The sequence below is a fragment of the Gavia stellata genome, unplaced genomic scaffold, assembly GCF_030936135.1.
Source record: "Gavia stellata isolate bGavSte3 unplaced genomic scaffold, bGavSte3.hap2 HAP2_SCAFFOLD_87, whole genome shotgun sequence".
Taxonomy (NCBI): domain Eukaryota; kingdom Metazoa; phylum Chordata; class Aves; order Gaviiformes; family Gaviidae; genus Gavia; species Gavia stellata.
This window is the reverse complement of record NW_026777117.1, coordinates 173773-190369: the sequence shown is the minus strand read 5'-3', so window position 1 is coordinate 190369 and position 16597 is coordinate 173773. Positions and strand designations below refer to the sequence as shown.

General features: G+C 49.3%; 1 protein-coding gene and 1 pseudogene across 1 annotated transcript in view; one reads left to right on the top strand and one right to left on the bottom strand.

The window, feature by feature from the left end:
- The window catches only part of LOC132321696 (hydrocephalus-inducing protein homolog), a 124538-nt pseudogene extending 111717 nt beyond the window's left edge, over positions 1–12821 (bottom strand).
- A 2657-nt stretch (positions 12822–15478) lies between these two features.
- The window catches only part of LOC132321695 (THUMP domain-containing protein 2-like), a 31618-nt gene continuing 30499 nt past the window's right edge, over positions 15479–16597 (top strand). The window contains exon 1 of the mRNA XM_059835140.1: positions 15479–15538. Coding sequence (XP_059691123.1) covers positions 15479–15538 — 60 coding nt within the window. The remainder of the gene's footprint in view (positions 15539–16597) is intronic.

Genomic DNA, 16597 nt, shown 5'->3' with positions numbered 1-16597 from the left:
TGCAATAACTCATCATCCTGTCATATTTCATATTAATCAATGAGCATTAATTCAGCCTCCACTGAGCATCGGTAATGAATTTTGCAAACCTTACAGACTGAACTTGGATTGCCTGAAAATATTGTATTGCTACAGTGAAAAGAGCAAGAGGACAAAACAAAATAGGCTGTGCTGTGGTTTTATAGTCTTCTTCCTCCCTTCTTCCTTTAAGATAATCTACTGATAAGCCTAAAGGACACACAAACGTCAGTATTTCTGGCTGTTGCTTATTTGCCAGTCAGTTCCGCGATGGTTTCCAGTTAGCCAGAGACTGTCAGACCATTGCGCAAGGATACCCGGCAACACAGGTGGCACGAGAACACCCCCGCTGTACAACCGGAGCCATAAAACAGAAATGCGTACATCAGAAGCAGCAAGGACAACTAACTGCGTATGTTGCCCAACAGAAAAATTAGCATTTCATATTTGTGACACAAGTGCCCATAAACAAAGAGACATGTCAGCTATTTCTTCACTTTCTGACAGTCCAATCACGTGGCACATTCCCAAATGACTGCGAGACAATAGGAAACTGCTCATTTTTCAAGGAAGGCCTGCATGGCACATGGCATTTCAGCCACTAACAACTCCCATGGTCCTTTTATTTAGGGCTTAGCTGCAATTTTACTCCCTTGAATCGTAAGCGACTTCACTGAAGTCAGACCTACCCTGGGGAAGAACAGATTCAAAGCAAGGGAATTATAGAAACCAGCTCCACACCAGGAAGACTCGCCAACCTTGACAGAGGGGTTTGTACCTGCATCCCGATTCACTGGGTTGTCCACAATCCCAGTGGATCATGGAGCAGCAGAGAGGCAGAGGTTGTGCCAAGGGAGCACTCACAGAATCACAGAATCACAGAATCACTACGGTTGGAAAAGACCTGTAAGATCATCAAGTCCAACCTGGAAAAAAAAAAAAAAAAAAAACAAAAAAAACCCCAACCCACCACACAACAACAACAAGCCACAACCCACCCAACACCACACAGCACCATCCATCAAGCTACATGACACAATGCCACATCCACACGCTCCTTGAATATCTCCAGGGAGGGTGACTCTACCACCTCCCTGGGCAGCCTATTCCAATGTTTCACTACTCTCTCAGTAAAGAACTTTTTCCTAATATCTAGCCTGAACCTCTCCTGGTGCAACTTGAGGCCATTTCCTCTAGTCCTGTCACTAGTCACTTGGGAGAAGAGACCAACACCCACCTCTCTGCAACCCCCTTTCAGGTAGTTGTAGAGAGCGATCAGGTCTCCCCTCAGCCTCCTCTTCTACAGACTGAACAACCCCAGCTCCCTCAGCCGCTCCTCATAAGACTTGTGTTCCAGACCCCTCACCAGCTTCGTCGCCCTTCTCTGGACATGCTCCAGCACCTCAATGTCTTTCTTGTAGTGAGGGGCCCAAAACTGAACACAGTATTCGAGGTGCGGCCTCACCAGTGCCGAGTACAGAGGCATGATCACCTCCCTGCTCCTGCTGGCCACACCATTTCTGATACAAGCCAGGATGCCGTTGGCCTTCTTGGCCACCTGGGCACACTGCTGGCTCATATTCAGCCGGCTGTCGATCAACACCCCCAGGTCCTTTTCTGCGGGGGAGCTTTCCAGCCACTTGTCCCCAAGCCTGTAGCGTTGCCTGGGGTTGTTGTGGCCAAAGTGTAGAACCCGGCACTTGGCCTTATTGAACTTCATCCGGTTGGCCTCAGCCCATCGATCCAGCCTGTCCAGATCCCTCTGCAGAGCCTTCCTACCCTCAAGCAGATCAACACTCCCTCCCAACTTGGTGTCATCTGCAAACTTGCTGAGGGAGCACTCTATCCCCTCATCCAGATCATCAATAAAGACATTAAACAAGACCGGTCCCAAAACTGAGCCCTGGGGGACTCCGCTTGTGACCGGCCGCCAGCTGGATTTCACCCCATTCACTACAACTCTCTGGGCTCGGCCATCCAGCCAGTTTTTTACCCAGCGAAGAGTGTACCTCTCTAAACCACGGGCCGCCAGCTTCTCTAGGAGAATACTGTGGGGAACAGTGTCAAAGGCTTTGCTGAAGTCCAGGTAGACAACATCAACAGCCTTTCCCTCATCCACTAGGCGGGTCACCTGGTCATAGAAGGAGATCAGGTTGGTCAAGCAGGACCTGCCTTTCATGAACCCGTGCTGGCTTGGCCTGATCCCTTGGGTATCCTGCACGTGTCCCATGAGCGCCTTCAAGATGAGCCTCTCCATAACCTTCCCCGGCACCGAGGTCAGGCTGACAGGCCTGTAGTTCCCCCGATCCTCCTTCCGACCCTTCTTGTAGATGGGCGTCACGTTGGCAAGCCTCCAGTCATCTGGGACCTCCCCCGTTGACCAGGACTGTTGATAAATGATGGAGAGCGGCTTGGCAAGCTCCTCCGCCAGCTCCCTCAGCACCCTTGGGTGGATGCCATCAGGCCCCATAGACTTATGAGTGTCCAGGTGGCATAGCAGGTCGTTAACTGCTTCCTCCTGGATCATGGGGAGCCTATTTTGCTCTCCATCCCTGTCATCCAGCTCAGGGAGACAGATACCCTGAGGATACCTGGTGTGGCTGTTAAAGACTGAGGCAAAGAAGGCATTAAGTAATTCAGCCTTTTCCTCATCCTTTGTGACAATGTTCCCCGCCGCATCCAGTAGAGGATGGAGATCCTCCTTGGCTCTCTTTTTGTTGTTAATGTATTTATAGAAGCTTTTTTTGTTGTCCCTCACGACCGTGGCCAGGTTGAGCTCTAGCTGGGCTTTCGCCTTCCTAATTCCCTCCCTGCATGACCTAACGAGGTCCTTGCATTCTTCTTCACTTGCCTGCCCCTTTTTCCAGAGGTGGTAAGTTCTCTTTTTTTCCCCGAGCCTCAGCATAAGCTTCTTGTTCAGCCAGGCCGGCCGTCTTCCCCGCCAGTTCTTCTTACGGCACAGGGGCACTGCCTGCTCCTGCGCCTTCAAGATTTCCTTCTTGAAGAAGGTCCAGCCTTCCTGGGCCCCTTTGCCCTTCAGGACCATCTCCCAAGGGACCCTCCCAACCAGTGTCCTGAACAGGGCAAAGTCTGCCCTCTGGAAGTCCATGGTAGCGGTATTGCTCACCCGCCTCCTTACTTGGCTAAAAATTGAAAACTCTATCATTTCATGGTCGCTAAGCCCAAGACGGCCTCCGACCTTCACTTCTCCCACCAGACCCTCTCTGTTCGTAAACAGCAGGTCAAGCAGGGCACCTTCCCTTGTAGGCTCGCTTACCAGCTGCGACAGGAAGTTATCTTCCACACACTCGAGGAACCTACGGGACTGTTTCCTCTTAGCTGTGTTGTACTTCCAGCAGACATCCGGTAAGTTGAAGTCCCCCACAAGAGCAAGGGCTTGCGACTGTGAGACTTCTGCCATAAGCCTTCTCATAAGCCTTCCACAGCTAAACCAGATATTCTGCATGCAAGCAACTGCAAGCCCAACACAGGTGGCTTTACAGAACCATTTCCCAGAGCCTGCCTCTTCACTAAGGGGTTTTCAAGGTGCTGTGCACCTCCTGACCATGCTACTGATGCATTTCTAGCTGAGCTACAGCACTCGGGTACTTCGCTGACTCACGCTCCACCAAGGACGAGACAAAATGCTCGATTTGTACAAAATTCTGATTCCGCTGTATAAACCCCTACGTGCTCCTCACCGAGCAGCACGCACCCCTCTCCCAATGCCCTGCACAACCCCTGCAAGGGGCACAAAACCCAGTTCAGAACCCCGCCAGGGCGTCACTGAAGCTGTGCGGAGGACCTCTCGCTGGCAGAGCTCCCTACTCCAGTTCAAGGGCAAGACAAGGGCCAAAGCATTGGACATCAGTGTTCTTGGGTGGGGGTTATCTCACCCTACTTCTACTTGTGGTGATGTTCACATGTTGCTCTGATGCCTCTCGAAACTTGAAGAGCAGCGCTTTGCCACCCTTCATGGGCACCCATTTACCTCTTCCACCCCAAAGATGAACACTAATTTATACTAATAAATCACATTTTAAAGGCACCAGTGTACTTTGCAAAGCCTACCTCAGTGACATTAAGCTCTCGTGTCACTTGGGTAGCATGGAGAACTGCCCTAGGCCAACATAATTTTTACCCTAAATATTAATGATGTTAAATAATTTCTCAGTCCCTCCAAAGGAACAGATTATTTCACACGCATGGGGAGCCAGGCACCACAGGGCATTTCCTCTTTAGTTTTCTATATCCGTACTGTTTGAGGGCAGGACAAAGTGTTAAACTGAATCTAAGCTGCAAATGGAAGATGAGAAAACAGCTATGCCCAAAGAGATCTTGCAACTCTGGCCTGCTGCAGAAACACCAGCTGGCTCAGAGCTATCCCCTAACCTTGCCTCTCCAACAAAGGCATGCGAAAAACAGTGCTAAGGGGTGGCGTGGGGGCTGGCGGAAGGAGTCAGCCTGCCTGTCTTTCTATGCCTGCAATGCTTCCTCCCTTCCATGCCATGGACTAAATCCTCTGTATTAACAAGCCTCCAGGTAACAGCACTGACCCTTCGCATCACAGCACTGAGAATCAGACTTGCCTCAGCCACGGCACTGGTGTTCAAACCTCCAAGCAAAAGTATGTGTGGCACAGAATAGGCGCCAGGTGACAGAGCAACCACAATAACATGCAGGAAGACACAGCCATACCAGTATTACTGCCCACAGGCTCTGGGGGAAGGTGTCTGCCTGTAGGCTGTACCTGCCCCTTTAGTCCTAGCTCTGCCAGGCAGATGTCTCACTGTCATCTGCAGCACATCAACCTCTCGCTGAGTTAAGGACATCTAGAGCTCAGTGGCTCTGCACCAGGCTGGCTCCCTGCCATGGGCGCAGCACTCCCTCTCCCCTACACTCGCAGCTGGATCACAGGCAGGCAAGTATCCTCAGAAACAGCACGGCTGCAAGGCTTGGAAACACAGGGGATGAAAAAGCATCATCTTTGCTCCAGTCCAGAGCCAGGCAGGGTAGTGGCTGCCAGATGGGAAAGAGAAAAGCTCTCTGGATCTACTCATGCCTCTAGTATTTTCCATAATAATTAAACCCCTGCCATTGAGATGGCTAAACATCTTATCAACACCCCTCCCTGCCACTTTCCTACTGTTCCACGTGCACCTTCCCTCACGAACGCTCAAGAAAGCACAGGGAGGGAAAGCACAGCCTGCGAGTCCCTGCTGCAGCCCCTAGCAGCACCCTGCAATGCCAAGATGTGACCAGCTGCAGCCTGGAGCAGACCTCACAGCAGGGTGTGGACTATAACTGGCATGCAAAAAAAGCGATTACTTTAGACACAACGTTCAGCTGTGTCACTACTGTGTCCAACATGATATACATTAAGGTGACTGCAGTTTTCAAAGGTGGTGGTCCTCACTCTGATCAGGCTTACTTCGGGTCCCCCAAATAACAGGTCACTTTTAAACAGACCTTTGTATTTATAATTAGTGGAGCAAACCCATAATTATGCAGCAACGGACAGATACTAGAAACCGACACCTTGAGAGGCTGCCCCACCACAGACAGTAGACTCTCTTATTCCTGAAGCCAACAGACATTACGTTAAATGTGCCAGCGCTGAAGGATAAAAACAGTCTGAAACACTTAAGAGCCTCCAGCCTATGAGAGCATAATCTTCACCATGGGCAAAGAGTTTCCCCCAGTTCTAGATCCAGCGCAAGCCCACCAAAACCAGGACAGTTCCACAAAACCCACACCAGATGCCCTGGTCTGAACCCGGCCCTGCAGGTGCAGCTTCCCCTGAAGGCACCAACCTCTTGGCACCTCCAGTCTCACCTTGTTCTCCTCAGGGGTGAAAAGGATGCGGAAAGTGGAACGCATGCCAGGTGCTACCTTACGGTACACATCCTTGGGTTCGATCAACTTGAAATAAGGCGAGCTCTCCAGGACGACCTTCACCAGCCGAGGAACCTGCAGAAAAGACATGAAACTATGACTTTGCCAGTTGTGGAAACACAAGGAGAAGAGACCTAGCCATGCCCTGGTGACATCCTTCCTCAACCACCTTTCCAAAGCACTTTTAGCTCTCGAGGTACATACACATAATACACAAGGGTGGACCTGAATCCCTTCTGCTAGGGGAAAATAGCTCCAGGCCAGAGGCAGTAGGGCAATGCCCTGCTGTGAAGGAAGTGCCAAGCAGATAAGACACCAGCAGCATGGCGATACAATACCAGAATCAAGTCATCCACATAGTCAACAAGCCCAGAGAACCTGCTTGCCTCTGCCTGCGCACATCCATGCCATCACACCTCTAAAGGGGGAAGGCAAAACAGGACATGTTATACTGAGGCAAGGAAGAAATTCACTTCTAACATACCGGGTTTGAGCAGGGCAGTCAAGCTGCGATGCTACAGAGTCATGCAGGCAGACCAACAAGAGAAGGAGACCACAGACATTGTGGCCTTACTGGGAATAAAAGCAAGCTGAGGAGCAAAAGGAGGAACATCGGAAAACAAAGGGACAACCCCAGAAACAAGGAGGTGGCTAAGAGAATTTAAAGGGGGCTGTAGGGAAGCAAGGAAGAAGCATGATACTCTACAAGGAAAGGCTGATGCAGAAGATCAGAGCAGTCAACTTACCACAATAGTGGCAAGCCAGACGACCCCCCAGGCTGTGCCTATCAATTATGGGCTTCAAAGGCATTTTCTGCCCTGAGATACATGACCAGCACTGACTCACACTGTGGTTTCATTACTAAAAGCCAATCTCAGCTCTCTGGAGGCTCTCGCTGCCTGCTGATTGTAGCCAGGCAGCTGCCAGTGCAGGCAAGGCAGATCTCTGGGCATTCCTCCCCACACCCGGGAGTCCCTGCAGGCACCCTGCTGCAAGTTTCTGCCCTCTGGGATGCCACAAACACAGAGACAGCACACAGGCGTTTTCTAGCACACGGATATCAACCCCTGAGCACGAAATCTCATCTCAGAAAGTCTAAAACAGGTGATTTTGACTGACAGGCAGCTTCACTGAGAAACAACGAACCCACACGAGGCTTGGCAAAAGTGGAGATTCATTCTGCACCACCCACCCGAGCCTGATAACCCACGGCCGAGGCAGTCCTGAACTCTCCAAACGCCCTTTGCTCCCAGCAATCCCCTGGGGCAGCAAGTTCCCAGAGACAATTTCACACTGCTGACAAACATTTTGGTCACCAAGTCCCTTGGGAGATGAGTTAACACCTTCAGCAAAAGCCACCCAGAAGATGTGAGGGTGGTGAGGAGCAGACTGAAGACAGAAAAGCAATTGTACAACACACAGGTACAAGCAGGAAGTATGTAGCAAAGTGCTTCTGTATTTGAATGATTACAGAGCCTCTCTTTGGAATATACTTTGCTGTCAGCCGGATTTTGATGGAGCAGACAGCACCAGGCTACCATGCAGGAGAAGTCAGTATGATTCAGAGGAATCTGGGAAACTGGTGGGAAAACTTGGAGATACAGCACAATGTTGCTTTTCTCTAGCACGGTACCAAAAGCAACAAAATTAGGATAGGATTTAACCTCTCTTAGGACTATCATCTCTAACTTTGTGTACTTAAATATGCCAAGGATTTTCCTTAGAGCCGATCTTACTTTCACACCAGCGCTGTCCAATGGTTGAGGTCTTACTAGCTTCAAAACTAATTCATTTTGGAAAAAAAATCAACAGTTCACACATTGCCTCCTCTTTACAGGGCATACAAATCCCAAGGTGCAGCTGTACAAGTTTAATATTTTTTTACTGGGAATGGCAGAAATGTTGATGCAGATCTTCTTTTCCACTTGAGGAAGCATGAATAGAGCAAATTAACTGTTTGCCTGTTGGCTGGTGCTTGGCAAAGACAAACATTTTGAAGTGCCACATGGATAACGGAGCAGCTGAAGCCAAAAGACTTAGTGGGAATGAAGTAGAGCCATAGGGAAAGAGAAACGGAGGCACACTTTAATCAGGAAAGGATACCTACAGCAAAGAGTGCCCAGAATCACTGTGGACCACACAAATGGTATCCCTGGGGTATGGGCATCCACACTGCATCTTTCCAATATCCCCGAGCTGAACGCCAGACCAGGAATGGCACAGCACTCTCCAGGAATAACGGAGGGACCACGCCTGCATCCTCCCTTGCCAAAGGGTCTTCTTTTCAACCGTGTCCCTGTCAAAACCTGTCATCTCCGAATATACTTTGACTTCTCTTGCTGTTCCTCCACCTACCATGTGCCCCGACAGCGTTTTTGTCCACCTCTTTGTTTCCCCCAACAGGTAGATTTGGGGAGGTGGTTAATTCACCCGCTCTCGTGCACACTTCCATCTTCCCATCCTGCCGCCCTCCTCTCATGGATACGTCTTACTTTTCAGTACAGAAGACTGTCTTTAATTACACCTTTCTTTTTCTGACCCTTCTCTGCTGCCAGCACACTTACTGTTAGGTGTCAAGAGAAACCCTTGCCTGTACAATGTTGTCTCCCAGAGCACCTTTTAACTCAGCTCCTTTCCTCGCTCCTCTCTTTTCCTACCAGCTTGCTCTTGGCACATGCCTCACTCGAGCAAATACTTCCCCTGCTGAAATTCAAAAGGTCTCAATTCTCCTCTTTACAGTGGAACAAAATTGCTGACGTTTTTCAACTTTTCCCTTCTCAACTTCCTTGGGAAATCTCAAAACGATCACAATTTTTTCAAGTAACAGTGGAGACCTTCAAGAGCATGTTACTGTGGATGGGCTGTGGTTCTCCAAAGGGAAAGCAGAGAGCCACGTTGCCTTAGAAAAACCTGGGCAGAACTGAATTAAACTTAGCAGGAGCCTAAAGTGGCCCCTAAAGGCCTCCCACTGCTCCTGCTAAATTAGTCCATTTCGACCGCTGTTTCAAAACACCCTTTCTGGAGTGCTACCACCACTAATTGTAACTTACTCCAACATAAAGCGGAGAAGGCTCAACCCCTGTGCTCTGACAGTGAGCTGCAGAGGCAGCTAAACAGGTTGTGAGAGGCAGAGATGCCCTGCCAGAAACCAAGATTAACCAAGGAGCCACCAGGACATGATACACACTCGAGGTAAAGCATGAGGGCAGACAAGAACTGTACAGCCCTCAACATTCCCCTCAGTCTGGGGCTCTCAAGGGGAAGGATGCTGACTAGAAAAGCTCCTTTGGGCTAGATACCACCAACGCATGGCCAAAATCAGGGGGAGAATCTCCAGCATGGGATTATTTCCACCAGCTTGCAAAATAAGACATTTGATTCTGATGTGCTGTGCTGCAGCAGATAACTTGCTATGCTGTATGACACGTGAATTACACTGCTCTCCTCTTCCAGCATAGCATTAAACCTCCACGTCCCAGCACTTACCTTGTCGGTGTTCCTCAGAATCATCGGCGCTTCATAGACCTCGCAGGGGACGTAGCTCTGAAATACCACCTCTGATGGAAAAGGCTGAAACAAGCTCTGGTCCAGGTCAACTGAGGAGACCTGGAGATGCAAGAGAGAGCAGTGAGAGGTTGAACTGCTGGGACAAAGATTCATGAATGAGACTCCTACATTGATCTCCAGTGAAGTACAGTCTCTTGGTGAGTACGTCTGCCCAGCTCACACTAGGGAAACAGGAGCTCACCCACCTGTGTTCTGAGCTCAGCAAAAGTTTCTGGACTACGCTGAGCGGGCTCAAGCTAATAAGCTCTTTTGGGAGGTGTTTCTCCAGGTTTTCTTCTCCAAAATGCAAGGCAGCGCTTACCTCCAGCAGAGCCCTGTGCTAATGGGGTCACACAGCTCCGGAGCACTTACTGAAAGAGCCATGAGCGCTCACGGAGAAAGCGAAACCCAAGAATTTACGTGAGACTCCGTGGGAAACCTTTTTGGGATGATCTTTACTCTGAGACAGAGAGACCGAGCCCCACACATCCCCAGATATCATTTTTTGATACAGAGCCTAGAAATCAGTAAGAAGAGAACAGTACCAGAGGAGGTAAGGCCAACAAGAAAGTAACAGTAGTTAGGAAAAAGACATGTGAGGTGAACATTGGATGGTGATAAGGTTCAGCTTTTTTCTCAGCATTACGGGGCAACCTGAGTAAGACTGGACTTGATATCTCCTTTTGCCATGACCTTTAAAAGGGATGCTTTACTGTATTCTATTATTGCTCTTAATTAACACCACTGCAGAAGCATGGCTGAAAACATACACAAACAGCAAATGCTTACAGAGCAGAGGCATTACTTTGAGGAAATTCCTCCCTGCTTTGTCTCCCCTCTTCCAGCTGCACTGTTCCCCCTCGAAAGACATGGGCAGGTCTCCATGTGTGGCTGCGGCACACTGCCAGTTATTTGTGCACTCGTCTGACGCATTCCCAACCTCCCATGCTGGCTAGGGCAATCCTTAACCAATTCGTTACAGGTCTCTGGCTGGCAATTTTCCACTCAACAGCCTACCTCAGTAATCTACCCATTTGGACTGCGCGTTGTACTGAGCAGTCCTGTAAGAAAAGCAGCTTTAAAGTAAACATTGAGCCAGATAAAGCAACTCCATGTCGCCTCTGCCCAGCGAGATTCCCCTGTATATCTGGCAGCCTGCAATTTCTAACACCCTGCAAGGGTCCCACACATTGTTGCAACCCAAAGCATTAATGCAATTGGTTTTGTTAAATCTTGAATAATTACCGTAGGCCCTCAGCTTTCAAAGGCCAGTGCTGCCACCGTTGAGGGAGTCCTATGTCCCCAAGCATTTGCCAGCAACTGTACCGAAGCGAGATGTGACTATTTCAGCAGGAGGATGGAAAATGGCAAGCTCCTGCCCTGGTGTCCTGCCCCAGCCTTCCCCCAGTATCGTGCTTTAGCACTGGTAGCTAAATTCCAGCAAAACCCACCAAGTTCAGCAGAGGCTATTCATATTGGCTACTAAACATATCAGGACTTCAATGTCTCACTGGGGAAAAACGTTTTACTTTTCCCCCAGCAGAAGGAACTCCACCACCAGCAGCAGTTCACAGAATCATTAAGGTTGGAAAAGACCTGTAAGATCATAAAGTCCAACCATCAACCCAACACCACCATGCCCACTAAAACGTGTCCCACAGTGCCGTGTCCACACGTTCCTTGAACACCTCCAGGGATGGTGACTCTACCACCTCCCTGGGCAGCCTGTTCCAATGCTTCACTGCTCTCTCCGGAAAGACATTTTTCCTAATATCCAGTCTAAACCTCCCCTGGTGCAACTTGAGGCCATTTCTTCTTGTCCTATTGCTAGTCACTCAGGAGTTGGAAAGGACAACAGAACCTAGTCACCAAGGTATTCAGAGAAGCTGGAGTCAGGCCTGTCACAAGCACGCACCCTCTTCAAATGTCACCAACAGCAAGGAAAAGGGCAGGAAAAGGCTACCTTTTGATGGGAGGTTTCACTCATGTCTAGAAGCTGGATAATCTGGAGCCGCCTCATCTCCCGAGTGCTGGCCAGCCTCTGTTCCGTGGTGAGAGACATCTGCTTCAGGAAGGCGGAGGGAGTCAGCTGAAATGCAAAACACCAGCAAGAGTTACACAAATGCCTTTGTTCAGAAAGGCTTTTCTTGGTCAAGTGCCACTGATGAATAATTTGTGATCACAGCCACCTGGATAGTCCTGGAAGTCCCCTAAGTTACCTGCTGAAATATTTAACATCAGTAAATAAATGATACAGAGTGGAACACACACACTCTAACCAAGTGGCTCTGCCCCGCCATTAGCTTCTCCTTCATGATTTCATGGGACATGTTTGGGGATTTCTGCTCTTCGGGCATTTGTTTTCTCTTTAGTTTTGCTGGATTGAGCCAGTGACCTTTGAAGACAGTGGGGAGGAGTTATCAGAAATCCCCAAACTCCATCCTTGCACAATGCTCACAACCAACACGTGTGTGATGTCACAGCTGCGTGAGTCAGAGGAAAGCAGAAAAGCAGCGTTGTGCCAAGGCTGATGTGGAGACGAATGGGTCCAAGTTTTAGTTATTTCTTCTTAATTAGCACTTGTTTTCTCTCTGTTCTGGCCTCACAAACCCCTCTGCAGAAGTACACGGAGATACCTCCTTGACAGAGCCTGAGCACTAGGTCATCGCCAGTCAAGTGAGCTCCAGTCAGCAAAGGGGACATTTGTGGATAGGAAGAAGGAATCGCCCTGACTCCACTGCTGTTTGCAGGGCTGGATCTGTGCTCCACACAGGATATGAGATACAATAACTGTTTTGCAACCTGTTCTGTCTGGGACCAGCCACATCTCTTAAGTCTTCAGGCAGAGCTCGAGCAGCCCACCACATGCCCGGATGCCTGGAGGGCAGGTACAGTCAGAGCAGCACCGGCAAGTATGTCTACCTGACAGAAGATATTACTGCCCACACAAAGAGGATGGAACGAAGCACACATTCACGCTTCAGCTATGCCAGTGCAATGCCCAGGACATTCATTTAACTTGGCATCCAGGCAAGACTCTGGACCTTCCCCGAAGCAGCACACACTCCATTCCCCACTGCACCATGACAGCCACCTCCGGCAGAAGCCGGGCAGCAAAGCGATGGGGAGGTGGTGTCCAGCTTCACAGTGCTGCTAGACAACAGGAGGGGAAGACGAAGGAGGGACACAGGGGCATTTTCCAGCCTTAACACAGGTCCTGCCCGGCCACAGCAGGTACTTACAGTTACAGACTCCTCTGTCTCTCTGACTAGCTTTGGAAAACGAGGTACTAGCACTTTGCTCTGGAATCCATCAGCCATTTTGGAGGACCCCATGGACAGATGCATCTTGCCAGTGGCCATCTCTCAGCTCACCTGGAAGGAGCAACAATGGAACTTTGAAACTCTAGAATCCCATTCCTGGCAGACCCAGAGGGCAGACCCACGTCTCCAGACTGCGGCATCCTTCCGAAGTGGAAAACATAAGGCTTCCCCACCCTGTTCCATGATTAGACCATATTTAAGTGGCACAGTCAAGATTCATAGCAGTAAAACCCCAGAACATTCCCTGAGCCAAAACAGCCTTTTGCTGTGGGTGCTGTCCCACGAGCCACAAACACACACCAGTGCCTGCTGGCATTTCTCACCTTCCCCAGCTTCCATTACTTTTGGAATCCCATTTACTGGAATTATTAACCCAATCGCTATTAGTATCCAAACTGTCCTTTATTCCTCTTCACAAGTTTTCCGGTGGGAACAGAAGGAAGGTAAATGTCACTTAGCTGCTTCATTTTGCCAGGGCAGCTGACCTGATGTGACTGTGTGCCTGACCCTACTAAGTGCTCAGAGTACTATGAACAACCTTAAACCCAGGGATCGCTGCTGCCCCCAGCATTAATAAAATCAGACTACTTGCCAACTTTGCAAACCCGATGTCCACCCTTTGTGCAAGGAGCCTGGTGATGCTTCCAACTAATGGAGCGTAGAGTTCAATACTCTGATTAAGAACTATAGTTTCTCAAGGCTAATTTGGTTGGTTGAAGTTACAAAAATTATCCAGCAAATACGACTCCTTCCAGGCATGAAATTACCACAGTGCCCAAGAGCATTTCTCCGTGGAGAACGAGGGCCCTCATTTTCACTTATTAACACCCAAACTCAAGGCTCCCTACAGGCATTAGAGGCTGTAACAGCAGAAATAAAAGCATGAAACCATTAAAGGAACATGAGCAATTAGCTCAAATAGAAATGCAAATATGTGACAGCCAGGCCACTAAAGACTTTATCCTAATGGCAGTTCTTCTCCAGCATCCTTATCCTACAAGTAGCATGGGTTAACAGGTCCATGGGCCATTCTTCTTCCAACCACCAGCCTGCCAACCACCTCTCTCCATCTGCGTCACACAAAGTGGGGGTGCAAGAAAGGGCAAGAAGAGACAACAACCCCAGAAAGTGGTCTCGAACACAAACAAAGAGAAACATGTACAGTATTTGCTAAGCACTACTTTGGACTAGAAATAATTTCCCCTCCCTTTCTGGCTAACTGGACCAAGGAACAGATAGATTTGCCCGCTTCTTATTTTCTGGCACTTGAAAGGCCAGTGTTCTCAAACCCAGCTCTACTCTGAATTTCTTTTTCATTCTGACATTATCTGACAAAAATCACAGCTCACATTCCCTCCTGCTTCCTTCTGTTCCACATGATCTTTTTTGTGTGGATGATGTCTTGCTGTATACAGCAAGTCATCATCTATACAAAGATGACCATTCCCTCCCCCTCAAGGTTTACCCACATCCTGCAAGCAAGGCAGTAACTTCATTCCTTTACTCCCCAAACAGCTACAGCATTGCACATGTTCATGGTACTGGGCCCTTTACAGTGTTAGGAAACAACAACGTTGCTGTCTCCTTTTGTTCTTGCAAGAAACATGAGAGAGCACAGCACTATGGACATGAGGACATGCTGTAGCAAGAGCTAGGATTTAAAGCTGGAAATAACTCTTTTTCCAAGACAGAAATATAATGGGGATGATACAACTTTAATCTGGATTTTCACGTTTTATTATTAGGTCTTGAGAAGAACTGGATTATTTGTTCCAATTTTCTACCTGTAATTTCACTTTGCTTGAAATTAATCCCATTCATCATGCCCACAATGCTTATTTCCAGAGGGCTTCCAACCTCCACAGCCCTGGCCCCGTCTTACAGCTTCCCCTGCCCTCCAGTGAGGCACTATCACAGCCCTGCAGCTCCACTTCCCTAGAGCCCGCAGGGATCAGCCTCCCAGATTCAGAGGAAAGGCACAGAACTAAGGAATCGGCCACATCTCCCTGTAGAGGCAAGACAAAACAGCAACCATGCCACAGCACGCCTCCAGCCCACCACCCCTGTCTGGTGGGGGGAGATCTCCATCTTCCCCACCTCAGACAGCCCTCTACCCATCCTGGAAACATAAGGAACGGTTGCAATTCCCCCTCTGCTCCAGGCTCAGGGCACAGACAGCGCTGCCACCTCAGCTTTAGGTTCAGAGCACAAATGCCCTGAGCCTGGGCAGAGGAATCAGGACACAACAGCTAAGACCACCTAGAAAAGCAATGAAGAAATATGCCCAGGGCTGGGGTAGAAATTCCTGACGTGTCTCAGGAAACCAAGATGTATCAGAGCAGGGCACCAAGCTGAAGATCCCCAAGGACATCCAAGCTTCAGTCTCCTCCCCAAGGCTCCCTTTTACCCTGGTATCTACAGCTAAGCTAGAAGTCTCTACCATCGCTGCAAGTTGCTCAACAATTTTACAACCCATTAAAAAAACACATCTACCTCCCCAGACTTGCTCTTAGACCAGGTATGTAATTCAATTCTACTGAGTATCACATAGCTGCTGCATCCCTGCTGTTGGCCCTCCTGCCAACAAAACTGCCTCCTTCCTGCCCGCTGGCCAGACACTACCTTAGGACAGGGAATTCACGCTTCTCCTGGAGGATACACTTTGCGTAGCGCCCACTCTTGCTTCCTGAATCACCATGGGCTACTCGGTGGCTGTGGACAGCCTGGAGGAACAGGAGCTGGCCAGGGAGCCATTGGTGTGACCATGCTCCCACCGGCGCAGCAATAACCGACACAGTGCCAGCGGCTTCCAAGAACCCAGTGGAACCCCCAAAGCAACTGACAGGACTTGGGAATTGGGCTGCCTGGCGTCCCCTCTCCTCAGCTGCTACAGCCTTGCCAGGCAGAGCAGGAGGATTTTACCAGGACCTCAAGGAAGCAGAGGGTTCAGAGCCTGATGTTAGCTAAAGTCTGCTAGTTTCTCTGCTGCTCAGCTCCCTCTGCTCTAACGTGGGGAGATACTGCACTGGGCAGTGCTCAAGGTGCTGTGCAGAGAAGCTTCTCAAAACAGCAGCATCTCATCCTGCAAGTAGCATGATAGGAAAGGTCCACTAACCCACTAAAGACTGGAGGTTTACCACCTTAACCAGTTCCACACCAAGGGAACAGATGCCTGTTCAAGTATTTGCGGCTTTGGGATTTCTTCAGCTCTAGGCTGGAGTGGAAACGATGCTTTCTGCCTTGAACTTTCTCAGCATCACAACTGGTCGACTCGGTCTCATCTCTGGTGGTTTACAATGCCACTGAAATGCCTTGATAAAGTTATAGCCCTGCAACTCACTGCAGCCCATCCATTTCCTAAACATCTCACTCCGCAGCAAATGATTGCAGCAGTATTCTAAAGTACGCCTTAGAGTAGCATTTGTTAATGTTCCACGAGCTTCAGATCAATTAATTTAGACACTGCAGACTAGCTAATCATTTCTTTAAGGAGTAAAGAAAAAGTTTCCACGCTGACTTACAAAACAAGAACTCAATTTCTATTTTGCTCGCCCAGGGAGGACCCCAATCACATCAATACAAAAGACAGCAGGCAAATCAGTGTTGCTGCAGCTCTGACAACGCCTTCGGGGGTGTCCTCTGTTGTTGCGCCTGGTGAATACCCATCTGATGAGCTCGTTCCAATTCACTGTGCACACATATGCACACACACCAGCCAGGGACACCCAACTTACAAGAGCATCTCAGCTGCCAGGGAGCTTCACGCATCTTCAGCACAGCAGATGCTATAAACAAAAGCTTCTCATGAGACTCTC